The following is a 16952-nucleotide window of genomic DNA, read 5'->3' as shown; positions in this document are numbered from 1 at the left end:
GTAATACCCAAAAACCAGACAGAACCTGGTTTTTCCAATACTCGAAACCGGGCTTTTCAAATACTCGATCAATACATGAAATTACCTGAAAAATACCCATAAAAAGTGCAACCTCTTAAAAAACCCAATTTATACCCGAAAATACCAAAAAAAAAAAAAAATCCTCCGAAAATAGGTTTTTTTCAATACCCGAAAATAGGGTATTCAAATACCCGATTTTAAAATACCCGGTTCTATGTCCGACCCGAATCCGATACATAGGGTGTGGTTTTTAGAGGCAATACCCGGACCCGAACCTGACCTGGGTATTGCAAACCCTATTTTCCAATACCCGGTCATACCCGATCCCGATTCCATACCCGGAACCGGGTATTTAAGAAACCCGATTTGTGCACCTATAGTGTGAATTATACATGTAATTTTTTATCTGCACAATAATCTGTAAGCCCAATAAGTACTTTAAACCCAATAACCTTGAAATATTTTAAACCCAATAACTTTTAAAACCCAATAAACATATTCGTAAATACTAAAGTAACTAGCCCAACTAAAGGCGCACAAAAAACCCGTATCCGGAACCGGAACCGAAAAAAATACCCGGAACCGGTTTTTTTATATCCGGGTTTTTAATACCCGAACCCGTACTCGACCCTACCCGTAGAATACGGATAGGGTATGCATTTCAGTACCCGAAAAAAATACCCGGAACCGGACCCGATTATACCCGGTAATACCTGAAAACCGGAACCGGTTCCATACCCGGAACCGGGTTTTTCCAATACCCGAAACCGGGTTTTTTCAAATACCCGATCTATACCCGAAATTACCCGAATACCTGAAAAATACCCGAAATACCCCTAAAAATTGTAACCCCTTAAAAAAATCCAATCTATACCTGAAAAAAACCCAAAAATAAGGTTTTTTCAATACCCGAAAATAGGGTATTCAAATACCCGGTTTTAGAATACCCGGTTCGGTACCCGACCAGAACCCGATGCATAGGGTATGGTTTTTAGAGAGAATACCCGAACCCGAACCCGACCCAGGTATTGCCAATACCCGATTTTCTAATACCCGGTTATACCCGAACCCGGTTCCATACCCGAACCCGAGTATTTGAAAAACCCAATTTGTGCACCTCTAAGCCCAACTAATCTAATCTAATAAACCAATCGTCAATTCCTCATGACCTCATTCGATTCTCAGTTTATCATTTAGGTATTTTTAATTTTCAAATTTGAAGAATTGAATGCTTAATTGTTTGATTTGATCTTTAGAGTTTAAATTTTAGACAAGTATAGTATTTGTTAATTATAGTTATATTATTCATTTAGTGATTTAGTTAATTGCATTGAATTGTTAATTGCTTGAGTTAAGATTGTTTAACTATGTGAAATAAATCATTTTTGCTATGATAACTTTGTTTTGTTTATTGTTATTACATTTATCGTTGTTATATGATTTTTTTATTATCCGCATAGTTGCACAAGGCGCACTAGAAATCTCAAAGCACTCGAATACAACACGTAAGAGCATCCACAATGCGGGTGATGTGGCTCTCGTCCGAAATTCCAAACTTGTTTTAAACATGAGAGTGGGCTCCACACACACACAAACAATGCTATTTTAATACTTTTGAATTGAAAAAGTGGGTGTTTGAAAAAGGAGGAAATGTTGTAGAAGAAGTGAGTATTTTTGAATGATATTTGAAATCTGATGTGGCAGCTGAGCCCCACAACGCCGCCATTAACTTCCACATCAGCTTCCTTCATGTGTAAGTATATACATTTGGTTAGATTAGATTAATTGAGGATGTAGTTATCTTCCTTCATGTGTAAGTATATACATTTGGTCAGATTAGATTAATTGAGGACGTAGTTAGTAGTTACTCATTTTGTTCCCAAAAGTTACCTAATTGAGAAGGTTTTGGACAAGGTTGTTTTATCGTGAAGTTCTCACATACATAGCTAAACACAAGCCCAATAAATAATACTCATTATTAACAGATGTTAGATATATACTTCTATCCAAAGTTAGTGAAAAAATACACTTTTACACTTGGTGAAAAACTCACTTCTTCACCAACTTTTCCAACACATTGCCGGTTAGAGTTCAAGCACTGTGTTCGTTATGTTTATATGTTGATTAGTGACTTTTGGTACTGTTAGATAGTTGGCTTAATTACCTCTTGAAACTTGAAAGTAAACCATGGGACATTTTTTATTATTTTGGTATCTTTTCTGAAAACTCAATATTGACATTTTGTAATTTTTGTTGAAAAGTAATGTATTTAATTTGTTTTATCATTTGGTAATTTGGCAAATATTGTCCCATGAATGCTCTAAACAGGCCTCATGTTCAATGTTCATTGTTATGATCAGGAATATCGACATTAACAGCTTTTAAAATGATCAGGAATATCGACATTAACAGCTTTTAAATGATGAAAAAAATCAAATGCCCATACTGATCTAGTCCTCATTCTTTTTATATATCTACTTATTCCAACTCTCTTTTTTTATAACCTAAGATTTATTGACTTTTCTATAATTCTATTATATGTACAACAGGGCCAACTTGTGAAATTTACTCTTTAATATATTAGGTTGGTAAGTAATCAATGTCACAAGAAGCTAGACAACAGTAACACTATGCAACTCTTTATTTGATTACTTTTATTAAAGGGTTTCTATCCTAGAAATTTCCTTCACTCTTTCTATTGAGAAAAATGTTCCACTTGCAATGTATCAATATTATATAAACAACTCGATTTAAGGGTTTCTTATAACTTTATCTAGTTATTTATTGTGTTTTAATAAAATTAAATTTATTATATATATCCAAAATATAAAATTTAAACAAAAAATACATATATTTTAATGGTTGGCCAAAAATGTATATTCTTACATTTATAACCTCATTTTTAAGAAATGAACCAAATTTAGTATCATTTGAAGAGAAGTAAAGAGGACATTTCTCAACCATCTAAATGTGACGGTGATATAAAACATTTTTTCTGTATTCATCTCCTCTCTGTCTTGTACTCAAACTACATATATCTTTCTTATTATTATTTTCAAACATTAATTTCTTTTTTGATAATTCCAAACAATTCTAACAGGTCAATGGCATCTTCATCCACATCTTCTGACTCAGCCTCTTCACGTTTGTCATGGAATCATGATGTTTTCCTCAGCTTCAGAGGAGAAGACAAAGAAGGGGGCGAGACTTCAAGACTGAAAGAAGAAGACATGAATCATCAAGAAGATAACCCCTACCCGGTTCCACCTGTGTTTCAACCCGATAACATTAACCCACCGCACAACCATTCCACAAAACCCACCAATCCATGACTTACCACCATTTAACCCACCCATTCACCAAAACCGAAACCCGAGAGCTCAAAGAAGATATCAAATGAGAGATGATCGTTCAATCAGGTCTGAACCACCGAACAATAGAATCGAGGTCGAGTATGATCGGCGGTGGGTATTTGACGATTTTGATGAGTTCGAGGATGAAGAGGAGATGGAAGACGTGCAAGGGGACCGGTATTATAGAAGACAACAACAACAACCTCCCAGAAACCGAACACCCGAGCCTGTTCAACCACCAAGAAACCGTCGAGAAAGAAGAAGACAAGAGGTCCCCGAGCCACAGTTTCCCGAGTATGAATTTGACGATGGAGTCCCGAGGGCATTTGTTCCACCGCCAGTTCGGGGGGTTCAAAGCCACTTCATTCCACAAGTGGCCACGAACCCGCTTCCCATTGTAATCCCGGTCCGAGAAGGAAGAACGTTTTCAGTAAGGCAAAGTAACTTGACCGGATGCCTACTTTTCACGGGAAAGCATCTGAAGAGCCATACCTACATTTGAGCGAGTTCAATGAAATTTGTGCCACTATCTCGAGTCAAGGGTTCACTGCTGATGAAGTCAAGCTAGTTGTGTTTCAGTTCAGCCTTAAAGATCTAGCGAAGCAGTGGTTCATATCTTTACCGTCAGCAAGTATCTATATGTGGCAAGATCTGGCCCAGCAATTCTTAGACGAGTACTATACACCGCAAAGAACTTCCGAGGCCTGAACTTCCATCAGAAATTTTCAGCAAAGTTCGGGTGAGACTTTTCATGAAGCATTTACGAGGTTCAAAAGGTTGTTAAGAACTTGCCCGCATCACGGGATTGCATTGTGGGAGTTGATCAAGGCGTTTCATGACGGGTTATCAAGTGATGATGTGCGTGATATTCAGTCAACCACAAATGGGTCGTTTTTGACTAACGACGAGAATGAAGATTGGCAACATTTGGAGAGGCATGCGATGAATTCAAAAAGGCAAGCTCAGTCGAATGAGTTGGATGATAAAAAGGGCGGTTGTGAAAGCCGTTGATAGAAGTGAGTTGGATGATCGTATGGCTAGGTTGGAGAAGAAATTGGACCAGTTGATGAATGTAGGAATGAAAGATAAAGGCAAGTCAGGAAAAGCGTACCCGATTTGTGAAGGTTGTGGTGGAATAGGCCATGTAGTGGCTACTTGTGGGGTCGTGTTAGAAGACGAAGAAGAAGAGGAGGTGAATTTTGTTCAGGGTGAGAATAAATACATTAACAACATGAATTCAAACACATATCACCCAGGCCTCCGAAACCACCCCAATTTCAGTTACGGAAACCCGAACACGCAACAAAGTGGGTATAATCAAAGAGAATCAGCGTTAATATGGGAACGAGAGGGCTAGCGGTCAAAGTGGGTATAATCAAAGAGAATCGGGTGGTTATAACAAGAGTTATCAGCAAGGTTAGCAAGGTCAAGGGGCAGCACAAGGAGGTTATTCTGGTAACAAGGAGGAATCGATTAAAGACGTGATGGATTTCCTGAAGCAGATGAAGACAGACTAGGAGGCTCAGAATAAAAGTGTAAATCAAAGATTGGAGTTTTAAGAGAAAGCCAATGCTGTGAGGGGTAAACAGGTGAGCCAGCTAGCTGAGGAAGTGGCTAGTTTGAAGAGGAATCCATCCAAGCTACCAAGTGATACTGTGAAGAACCCGAGCCATCAGAGTAGCAGTTCATCAAATGGTAAAAACGTACACGTGAGTGCAATCACCATTGAAGATCATGGGGTGAACGACACAGTTGAAGAATTTGAAACAGGGGCACCACTTATCCCCATTCAGATTGGCGAGTTCAAGACCACCAAGGCGTTAGTTGATTATGGGCCTAGTGTAAGTGTTATACCGGGTAGTGTGTGTGACCGGTTTGACCTTGGGCCTTTACAAGAAGTTGACACCACATTGGTGTTAGCTGATTTCACTTGAAGACGGCCCCGAGGGAAGTTGGTTGGAGTTGCAGTAAAGGTTGGTGATTTTTACTATCCTGAAGATTTTCTTGTTTTGGATTATGAACCGGTAGAGAATGAAGAAGAGGCGAGAGTGATATTGGGGAGACCGTTTTTGGCAACATCAAATGCTCAAATCAATTGCTGAGACGGAACAGTGTGCATGGCATTTGGTAATTGTAAGTTAATTTTGCATATTTTTTCAAATTCATTTGATTATTTTTGTGAAAATAAATTTTCTAGGTCAGGTGCTACTAACACGTGTCTTCCTCATGTAAGTGAGGATGACACCAAAGAAGAAATTTTTGTGTTTGATAGGTCGAAGCGGGAGAGAGAAAAAGAGGAGCTAAATGTGGTAGAGATACGTGTAGCAGAGGTGGCAAAGTCAGGTGATGATTTCAAACATGCAAGAAAAAAGGTGGTTCATGATGAGACAGGTAAGACTAGTAAGGAGAAATCGCCAAAGAAGGAGAAGGTGAGGAAGCCACCGGGGTTTGAAAATGAACAAAGAAGATTGGCATGTTTCGGGCCAAGATGGAGTGTCATGGACAGTGCACCACTTTGTTGGAGGAGTAAGAAGAACGAGGTGGAGGAAGGTAAGCACTCCATTAGACCACCATAATCGCCAAATCAGGTAATGGTCCGGCTGAAGACCTTAACAAAAACTTAGCGCTAACCGGGAGGCAACCCGGCCTTGTATTCAGGTACATGTATATTTTGTAGTTGAACTTTGTGGGTGTAGTTCACTATAAACCCTCACGAGACGATACTCGTCCACCCGGGCTACCGGGGGGTTTAAAGGGCTTGTTGCATACGCTAAATGCAACCGTGATTCCTACGAAAGTGAGTTAGGTCTTTTAACATTTTTTTTACTCGTTTAAGAAAATTTGGTTATGATTTAATTAATATTGGTTGGTACTTTAAAATTCATGGTTTTGCAAACGGTTTAAAAGACCTATATTTTTAACATTTGTGAGAAGCTTGCTTCTACATGTTTGAGAGTTTGCAGATCTTCTTTTGAGAGACGAAGAGGAAGGTTCACCGAAGGATCATCGAGGGCATGAGAGTTGCACATGAGAGTTTTCTTTTCTATCAGGTGATTTCGTTTTTATAACCTTATTTGTTTTATTAGTTTTTATGTTAAAAGTGTAATTGTATTTTTGTATATTTAATAACCACCATCACATTACGCCCGGTTTTAAAATTGTTGAAGTGAATTTTAACCCCGTCCCTATTTTATGTCTTAAATTTTAAACATTGAGGACAATGTTTGCCTCAAGTGTGGGGGATGGGGGAGAAACTGAAAATTTAAAAGTTTTTATGTCTCTTGAATTAAGATTTTTTGCACAATAAATGGAAATTGATAGAAAAATTGAGGATTATTTTTCAAAATTATTATATAATATGAGATAATAAAAACGGGAACACACTTCATTTGGGATGTGTCGGTAGGCCCAGCTGATAGTGACTTGGAGATGACATCTATGGATGAGGATCAGAATAAAATAAATAAAAATCCAACAACCTATGTGTTTTCTTTCGAGTTGGTAGCTTGACTGATAGGCCTCTGGGTGAGGATTGATGAACGTCAATGAATAAGGACCAACAGCTTACATGCTTCTCATTGGGCTAGTAATCACGGTGAAAACATCCATGGGTGAGGTCTAAAGTATGATAAAAATGCAGAATGCTCGATTAATTCATATGTGTTGTCCAATAAATTAAATTTTGATAGTTAAAAGTTTTTAGGTTACACTAGTAGAAATAATCTTTATGATTTTATCTGTGCTTTGACATGCCTGAAACAAATTAGGTGGATTTGTGATTTTAGGTGTGAGACCCTTAGACTGAATGTTAACTTGAACTTAAATCTAACATGATTAGAGGTCTGAATTATCGGCGGTTGGATTTAAGTGGACAACAATATCGGCAATCACGGTTTTTGTGTTCTTTGTGCTTAATTAAGATAAACTATGAAGTATTTTGAGAATGATCTCTGATTCTGATTCCATTGCAAAGTCTTTTTCGGGACGAAAAAGGGTTAAGTGTGGGGATGTGATGGTTAGGTAAAAGTTAGTTAGTTTTATATATTAATTAGTTATATTTAGGTTAATAAACAAATGAACATTGGTACTTCAAGCGTTGTTTACGTGTTTCAGGACATTGGAGGCTATGGAGCTTAACAAGGATATTTACGGGCTTGGAACGAAGATCAAGAAGTGAAAGATTGGAAGTGCATGCATCACGAGGCATTCAAGAAAAGAAAAAATAAAAATATGAAATTTTACATCTTCGCGATACGCGAAGATGCAATGAAGGGCAACTTCGCGATACGCGAAGTTGCATAATGGCGGCTACGACTATTTTGTCCTTCGCGATACGCGAAGAAGGATAACTGAACATCTTCGTGATACGCGAAGATGCTTATGTCGGCCTAAAATTTAGTTTTCTTCCTATATAAACCCCTTAACCTCCCCATTCGTTTATCATCGACTTCCAGAGGCAGAAGAGGTGTTCTAGGGCGACTTTCAGCCATCCCGAAGCTTCCGGTTTGTCCTACGATCGTATGTTCATCAAGATAAGTGCTTTAACGATTATGTTGATGTCTGGCTAGTCGTGTGTGTTCATTCTAGGCTAAGGTTTTGTGTAATATACTGTTATGATCAGATTCTTGTGCTTCATGAATATAGTTTGATTAATTTTATATGATTTATCTTGCTTAATTAATATTTGGTTGATTAAAGCTTGAGTTTGCGATTATTGATTTGTGTAACGCTTGTTTGGTTGTCCATCAACACTTAGGGTTAGGCTCTTGTGTCATTGGACTAGAATCATCAAACCTTATCATTGAGTTAATCATCTTAGACATAGAGTTGGTAATTGTGTTGTCCGGGTGCATTTGTGTCAACAATTCGGTTAGGGTATCGTTTGTCATCATAAATCAAACCATAGGACTAGCAATTATTATAAAACCAAAGACTAAAGAATCTCTGATTAACGTATGGAACACATTACCCGAACCTAGAATGAATGCTTTTTAAATAATATTGTTTACAAATCTTTTTAAGTAATAATTAGTTTTAATTAAATCTTTTTATAAAAATCGCTTGACATCGTCTGTCCGCTTATATTAGATAATTAGTGATAAATTAAATAAACTTACACTTTCCTTGAGTCCCTTAGGAGACGTCCTTACTTACCCGTACTAGTTATAGGTATTTAAGTCTTTAAATAATTGTTTTTGAGTAGACCGCGACAACCTACGTCAGACACGCGTAAGACTTTCGTGGATCATCTCTACACAAGTCTTGTGGAACAAGGGGTCCACACTTACAAGGACGATGTAACACTTCCTTGGGGCGAATCAATTGGTCTAGCCCTCTTAAAGGCTATCCGAGAATCACGGATTGCAATCATCATCTTCTCGGAAAACTATGCTAATTCTTCTTGGTGCTTGGATGAGCTTGTGTATATTATGAAATGCATGAACGAGAGTGGACAAATTGTTTTGCCCATGTTCTATCACGTGGATCCCTCGGATGTTCGTAAACAAAAAGGGAAGTACGGAGAAACGTTTGCCAAATATGAGTTGGAGAATAACAACAAAGTTGAATCTTGGAGACAAGCGTTGTTAGGTGCTGGTAATCTTTCTGGATGGGTACCCAAGGACACCGCAAATGGGTAATATTCTTCTTAATGTTTGCAAGCTTTTGTGCTTAAGATGTTAAACTCAATCTAACAAGTTTTATTTCAAAATCAAATGCTGATAATTTAAAACCATGGATGCAAATATATCTGAACAATATAAAGATTCATTATAAAACTGCTTCTCATAATAAAAAAGATTCATTTCTATTAAATTGAAAATTAATGAATTTATTAAGTTTTTAATTTTTTTCTATTATTTTACTTGAGTGTTTTGGTTTCTAAACCCGTCTCGTTGCCCATGTTTCTTTACCCTTTTCTTTTTGAATCTATTAAGTCTATCAATCCCAATTAAGATTGTTACGGTCTACTTTTGATATCGCCTTTACACTCCGCACTAGTTTATGTTAGTAATCGTTGTGTGTCAAATGTGCAGGCACGGGTCAAAGTTTATAAAAGAAATTGTTCAAACAGTTTCGGATAGGTTGTATTCATTAATTCCAAGTGCAGATGAATACATTGGAATTGCGGCTCGTGTGGATGATTTGAAAATAAAGCTAGAACTTTGGTCAGGTAGTGTGCTCATGATTGGAATTTGGGGTGTCGGCGGTAGTGGTAAGACTACTTTGGCGTCTTCTCTTTATGATGACATCTCTGGCAAGTTTGATGGCTGTTGCTTTCTAGAAAATACGCGGGAGAAGTCAAGTAAGAATGGATTGGAAAAATTGCAAGAAATAATCCTCTATAGTGTCTTGAAACAAAAAAAAGTTAAAATCTCGAGAGTTGAAGAAGGAAGACGCATAATAAAGAGTAACTTATTCCATCGAAAGGTCTTGATTGTTCTTGATGATGTTGATGATCGTAAGCAACTAGACGCTTTAGCTGGATCACATGATTGGTTTGGTGAAGGAAGTCGTATAATAATCACTACTAGAGATGAGAATTTATTAAATTCTCATAAGGTAAATATGATACACCATACTAGCTTGTTAGATGATAAAGAGGCTATTGAGCTCTTTAGCCAGCGTGCACCCCGGGGTGAGATAAATATAGAAGATTATGAGCTACTTTCAAAGGGTGTTGTTTCTTATGCTCGTGGTCTCCCGTTAGCACTAATAGTTCTCGGTTCTTTTCTATGTGATAAAGATATAAACGAGTGGAAGAGCGCATTGGCTAGATTGAAAGAAGTCCAAGATGTTGATATTTTGAAAACACTAAAAATCAGCTACGACGGACTTAACCAGGTTGAAAAAACATTGTTCCTTGATATAGCATGTTTTTTTAGAGGAAAGTTTAAAGGTCCTGCAATGGAAATCTTTGATGCTTGTGGTCTTTACCCTGTTATAGGTGTAAAAGTGTTGATACAAAAGGCTCTCATAACCATTTCAAAACGTACATTTGAAATGCATGATTTGGTACAAGAAATGGCACATTACATTATTAATGGAGATCCCCTTAACAATCCTGAAAAACAAGAAATGGCACATAACATGAACGGAGGTCCCCGTAACAATCCTGAAAAACATAGTAGAGTTTGGAAGGAGAATGACGTTCGAAACATATGGGCTATGGATGCAACAAAGGTAATAGTTGATCTACTTTTGTCATACACACACATATACATAAAATTAAGAACAGTTAAATGAGAATCGTTTGACATATTAAGTCACATGTGATTATGTCTGTGTATTGAGTTTAATGAAAACCGCAAAGAGTTTAAAACCATAAATTTAAACTTTAATTCATAAGTAAATCGTCACATGTGCGTAATCCATATTTTGGTCATTTGTATGCCATTCCTGTGTCTTTTTATATTTACCTGTAAGACCAATATTTGTGACTTGCGATATCAAATTACGAAACCCATTATTTATTCACGGTCAAGATAATAATTAATGTCGGCGAGAAGTCCGGACACGAGACGAGAGCTTCGGGACACACGTTTAACTTCAACGGGAAATATGCTTATAGAATATTATTGTTTTAGCTATAAATATGTCATATATTAGTCATTTATGTGTGTGTTTTGTATGGTGTTTTCACCCACCCAAGGGGAGCTCACCTTGGGTGGGGTCGGTTCGTTTACTTAATATATTAAATCTTTCAACCGATAACGAGATCGTTCATTTATATTATCGTTATATCATTTTGTTCGGTTATTTGATTTCACCGCACCCGTCTCTAGCGTTTATCAAGAACTAAGCCGTTCGTTGTTGGATCCGGTTTCGGGACCTACAATTGGTATCAGAGCGGGTCGAATCTTATGATTCAACTTTGTTCTTGATATTCGGGTTCTACTTCCGCTATTACCCGAACCGAGACGTTAATTTCGTTGAAGTTTTGGAAATAAAGTTTGGTGTTTGGAAATAAGGTTTGAAGATTTTAGAAAATAAAGGTGTTTGAAGCTCGTCTTGTTTGCGGATCTGGATTCACCGACACTTTTCGGGGTGGTTGTCAAGTTGGTTGTTTTTCGGTGAGCGACGGCTCGTTTATCCGGCAGGCCAGTAACAGGTGGTTTGGTAGTTTCAGGTGGTTTTTCCAGTGGTTCATAATGGAAGATGGAGGTGGCGTTTGAAGGCTGAAAAGGTCCACATCTTTTCGGCGATACTTCGGCGGCGGCGGTTCGCAAGTAGGAAGCGGCCGGTAACCCAGAAGATGATGGGATGATGTGGGTGGTGGTTGTTAATGGTGGTTTCACTGACCGAAACATGCTTTCCAGTGGCTGTGAGCCTCGGAATACGATTTTCCGGTAGAGGTCAGATCTGGCAACGGGGTTTGTACGGTGACCGAAGGAAGAAGGAAGTGGTTCATGGTGTTTGGAGAGTGGCCTGTCGGAGCTCGTTCTCCGATTGGAACATGGCTTATTGGTGACGGATCCGGTGGCCAGGGGTTCTCTGATGAACCAAAAAGATGGAGGCGGCGGTGTTCGGTGGTAAACGGTCGGATGTTGGTTTTTCGGATCGGCTGATCGGAGAACGACTTTCCGGCGAGTGAACCTCTTATGTACAGATGTTGATGGCGGCTGGATTACATAACTTACCCTAATCTGTTAGTTGGTAAGAGGACTTGGGCTTAAAATGGGTTTTGGGCCAGTTTTATGTTTGGGCCAGATTACTTCATGTGTATGGGCTAGAATTTGATCACTCAAATTGTTGGCTGCTAGAATATATGATTCGGGCCTATTCATATTTTTCTTGGACACTTGGTTTATTTATAGAAGATAAAATACCGTGCCAAGTGTTTGCAAGATGTTTTCGGGCCGATAAATAATTGTTTGCGGTTTGACCAAACTGAAGAAAGTCAAATTTGTTCGGGTTTCGTCTTGTTTAACTGTGTTCAAAGCTTGTTATTTCTAAGGCGTTCGAGAAGTTGGATCCGAAAGGTGAACTTCGAACGAAATAATAAGTTTTGTTCATTTGATCAATGAAGCTGGTAATTCGAGATCGATTTGTGGATATTCGAGCTCATCTCATGCCTATATACAACTTAAGATCCGAAGAAGCGAGAACTACTTCAAGATTAAATATAGGTAGATCATACCTTGAGGGGGTGAATTGAAATAAAGAGACATCAATTTATCGGGTGATTTGTGAAGATGCAAGACACGGTGAGAAAGTTTTGAGATCACAAGTCAAGGGGGTGATTGTAAGGCCAATATTTGTGACTAGCGATATCAAATTACGAAACCCATTATTTATTCACGGTCAAGATAATAATTAATGTCGGCGAGAAGTCCGGACACGAGACGAGAGCTTCGGGACACGCGTTTAACTTGAACGGGAAATATGCTTCTAGAATATTATTGTTTTTAGCTATAAATATGTCATATGTTAATCATTTATGTGTGTGTTTTGTATGGTGTTTTCACCCACCCAAGGGGAGCTCACCTTGGGTGGGGTCGGTTTGTTTACTTAATATATTAAATCTTTCAACTGATAACGAGATCGTTCATTTATATTATCGTTATATCATTTTGTTCGGTCATTTGATTTCACCGCACCCGTCTCTAGCGTTTATCAAGAACAAAGCCGTTCGTTGTCGGATCCGGTTTCGGGACCTACATTACCAAACAACATAAAGTAATGATTTATTATATTCCTGTAGGTCACCCAAACAGGATAATGAAAGGATAATGATCATTTTCATTCCATTTCCTCTTTCATCCATTAACCCTCGACCATTCCATTAACACATAACAAACAGACCCTCGATTCCGAACTAAATTGACAGGATTTGTTTCTCTATGACAGGAACTTGGCAACATCGAAGCAATAGTTGTTAGATCCTCTATGTATGATTCGCTATCAAGGAATAATCATGAAGTAGTTGCAAACATGACGAAACTTCGGTGGATTGAATGGACGGTTGATCTTGGGAGTTCATTGCCAAGAAATTTCCCACCTGAGAAGCTTTGTTGTCTAATATTTAGTGGCCCTCAGCAACAACTTTGGAAGGGTTATAAAGTAAGTTCGCATTTTTTAGTTAGACTTTGTTCCATTTATTTGACAAACTGAACAGTTTATCAGATAACAAACGACTAGCAGGCCTAGAGTCCCTAGACATATAGGAAAATGAATAAGTCATGTGATAAATTTTAGATGAGTTAAGTTTATAGTAAGCGAATTAGTCTCATCCCGATCGAAATTAGTGAAGAATTGAGTTTTTCAGGAAGTGCAGAAGTGTATTTTTTCACTAGCTTTGGATAAATATTTATATCTAACATCTGTTGATATAGGTATTATTTATATCTAAAAATATTTATATCTAACATCTATTATTAATATAAGTAATCAAGGAAGCCTTTGAGCATATCCATGTTTCTACAAGCATGTATGATTTTATTTATTTATTTTATTTTTTTTATCTATGTATAGAATTTAAGTCTTCATCAATAAAGTTTTAACTCATCTGACTACTATGCAACAGTTTCTGCCAAATTTAAAGATGATCAAACTTCAGACTTTGGATAACCTAACCATGACACCAGATTTTGGTGGACTTCCAAACCTTGAGAAATTCATGCTTCTTGATGCATGGAGTTTAAAAGAGCTTCATCCGTCAATTGAAGGTCTTGAAAGACTTGTTTACTTAAGTGTGGAAATTTGTTACAATTTCATGAAGTTTCCACCCGTTAGTGTTATTAAGAAACTTGAGACTCTTATAATCTCAAGTTGCAATAAACTATCAAAGAGTCGAAAAGAAATCTCTTGCTTTGAACAATACCATAAAAACATTTTTGTAAAGTGTATGTCTTGTTGGTGCGGCAATGCAAATGACAATGAACTTAAAGATGATGTAGAAGAGCCTTTATTACTTCACAAGGTCAGGAACCATATAGGCTTACAATTTATCAGCACATGCTTAAGAAAGTTGATTCTAAGACATTGCAATTTGGGACATGAAGACATTGACTATGACGTTTGGGATGTACCCAATTTACAAGAACTTGATCTATCAATCAACGCATTCTCACGATTAGATTTTAACATCTTGAAACTTCCCCGTCTCAAATGGCTCGATGTCTCAGAGTGCAACAGCCTTGTAGAATTGTCAGGGCTCCCATCAAGTATAGCTTCTCTTAGAGCGGATTGGTGCGACTCACTGAAAATGGTTGGAGATACATCAAACTGTAAATGGTTGTGGAATGTATCATTTTTCGGGAGGAATAATGGAGTAAGCGCAATTGGTGGTGAAACAGTATAACATTCGTTGCTTGAGGTTAGCTACGCTCTTTTTTTTAGTTATAATCTATATATTGTCATATTATTATCCGGACATATCTACACAAACACACTTACATTATAAAATCATCCCACTCATAGCAGAGCTGTAGATTTGTTTGTAAGGTTTTGGGAAGGGTATGCTGAAGACAAACGTTTTCTATCCCAGGGAGATAGAGCGGCTGCTCCCACTGAAACGCTGACTCAAAAAATAAACACATGGACAAATACGAGTAATGTTAACCAGTAATCAGAAAATGTGTTTGATTTTGGTGGCAGGGAAATGCTATTGAAGATCACTTTATCAGTTTCACCCATTCCGCCGGGCACCACATTCCAAAGAGGTTTGTAGATAGATTGGTCAGAGGGAAGTCATATACATTGCAGCTTCCACCTAATTGGTACATTGACTATTCTGGGTTATTAATATGCAATGCCAACAACTACTATGCTCTGTCTTTTATGATAACAATGAAGCATGAGCTAGACAAAGATTCTTGGCCTGAGATTTGGAAAGAGTCCGATGAAGTACCAGAGTCTTATTTTAATTCAACATATGTAGGATACATTTCCTTTAACTCATTAATGAGGCACGGCGCAAGGTTGAACTTGGCATGCAATATTATTTCCTTTACCATAGGGCCTAACTATGAAACTTCTTATGAAGGCGAGAGTCGATTTGTAGCTGAACTTGTTCCTAGAAAAACTAAAGATGATCATGCAGTGGGAACAACAATAGTCTCAACGGATTGCTCACACTTTTATGACGAGGAGCGTGAATATGGAAAGACGTTTACAATCCAATGTCATACAGAGTCTTCTGTCAAGATCTTATGGCGTCCTTGCTACCGGTACTAGTCTCACAAACCTATTTCGATTGACCTCTTGACATCAGGGGTGAACCTACCCTTGTGCTAGGGGGTCGGGCGTCCCCTGCGAGAAAAAGAATTTAGTACTATTATAGTGCAAAATTCCCCTGACTGACTCCGCGATAGTCAACTAAGTATCGACCCAAAAAATTGCCCACCCCCCTGAGAATTTCTTGAGTCCACCACTGATCAAGATTGTATGTATGGGATGATTATGATCTGCTTAACTAAACCCGAGTCCCACAAACCTATTTTTACAAGTCTCATTATTCACAGGTTTGTAGTTCTTGCTTTCAACTCTTTAGTGTGTATTGTTGTCAATAAATGATGCTTCACTTGAATTTGCTATTATAAATCGAAGTCTACCAAAATAGGATTAGTTTTTTCTTTTTAACAACTAACAAACAGAGAATTGCCTAGATACTTATTACGCGGTGACCCAATGACAAAAGGCCATCGCCAGCTGGCCCAACCCAGTCATACGAAGCCCTTAAGGGCCTTAAAATTAGCTCTAGTTATGGGGAAAACCCACCCGCCCGTAGACCAACTGGTGGTAAAAATAGGATTACTAATTAGGTCTTCCACCTCTTTCATTTACATATATGTAACACATATAAAAAATAAAACTAAAGTTCTTTAAATCTATTGAGTTACATATATATGTAGCTTTATTATCACACCCAGACCAAAAGCGGCGGAACATGCCGGGGCGTGACGTAATTGTTTTAATGCACATGACACTATTAAAGTGACAATATTTAAGCAACTCATTCATTTCGTGTAAGAATGTGAATGTAAAGCAGCCGGCTTAACGGGGCACTTGACATGATCTGAAAAGGCTGGCATCTGAAGAAGAAATGTTGTGATGTTTTAATATGATGTTTTATGTTATGTTTAAAGACAAAATTTGAATGTTTTATATTGAATGGTTGACTTTTAAGTATTCCGTGAAAGTTTTAATTCACTATGGTATTTATAACTGTGTTTATAAGTAATCCAACATCCAATGTAGGACATTGGGATTGGGGCCTTACATGAGCCCCTCTTATGATGACTACAAAACTCAATCACATTTCACATTTTACCCATACCAGGATTAATGGTCTAATTACGAGTTTAAGAGAGTTTGGTTACGAAGAGAAAATGTGTAGATTATAGGTTTTTGCTATGATTGAAGGTACGCATGGCTGAAGGTTTGGTTTTTTCTAACTCAATTCAAGTGACCATTAACTATATATTAATTTATAATTGCAATTTTTATGCCCCTCACAAATTTACTATTTAGTTTTAATATTTTTGATTGGTCATTTCTCTTGCTTAGTGCCTCCACTTCTATTATTATTTTTTTTTTAAAAAATAAATATCAACATTTTAACTAGTAGGAAATATA

The 16952-nt window shown here is 37.6% G+C and overlaps 1 protein-coding gene across 1 annotated transcript; it reads left to right on the top strand.

The window, feature by feature from the left end:
* Positions 1 to 3125: 3125 nt before the first annotated feature.
* Positions 3126 to 14706, top strand: LOC143626001 (disease resistance protein Roq1-like). The gene is made up of 5 exons (XM_077096202.1): positions 3126 to 3222; positions 8598 to 9009; positions 9410 to 10556; positions 13224 to 13436; positions 13900 to 14706. Exons 1-5 carry the CDS (start codon positions 3126 to 3128, stop codon positions 14674 to 14676), a joined length of 2646 nt encoding a protein of 881 aa, XP_076952317.1. The 3' UTR covers positions 14677 to 14706.
* The last annotated feature ends 2246 nt before the right edge of the window (positions 14707 to 16952 follow it).

This window comes from Bidens hawaiensis, unplaced genomic scaffold (genome assembly GCF_021521415.1).
Source record: "Bidens hawaiensis isolate Kalapana, Puna unplaced genomic scaffold, B.hawaiensis_p1.1 tig00004282_1, whole genome shotgun sequence".
Taxonomy (NCBI): Eukaryota; Viridiplantae; Streptophyta; class Magnoliopsida; order Asterales; family Asteraceae; genus Bidens; species Bidens hawaiensis.
The sequence above is the reverse complement of the archived record's forward strand: the minus strand, read 5'-3'. Positions and strand labels throughout refer to the sequence as shown.

What these genes read in the sequence shown, in the direction of transcription:
- LOC143626001 (XM_077096202.1), top strand. Translation starts at nt 3,126, where the DNA reads ATGGCATCTTCATCCACATCTTCTGACTCAGCCTCTTCACGTTTGTCA. An exon ending in AGGAGAAGACAAAGAAGGGG is followed by an intron (nt 3,223 to 8,597) that starts GCGAGACTTCAA and finishes AACCTACGTCAG; the next exon opens with ACACGCGTAAGACTTTCGTG. An exon ending in AACTTTGGAAGGGTTATAAA is followed by an intron (nt 13,437 to 13,899) that starts GTAAGTTCGCAT and finishes ACTATGCAACAG; the next exon opens with TTTCTGCCAAATTTAAAGAT.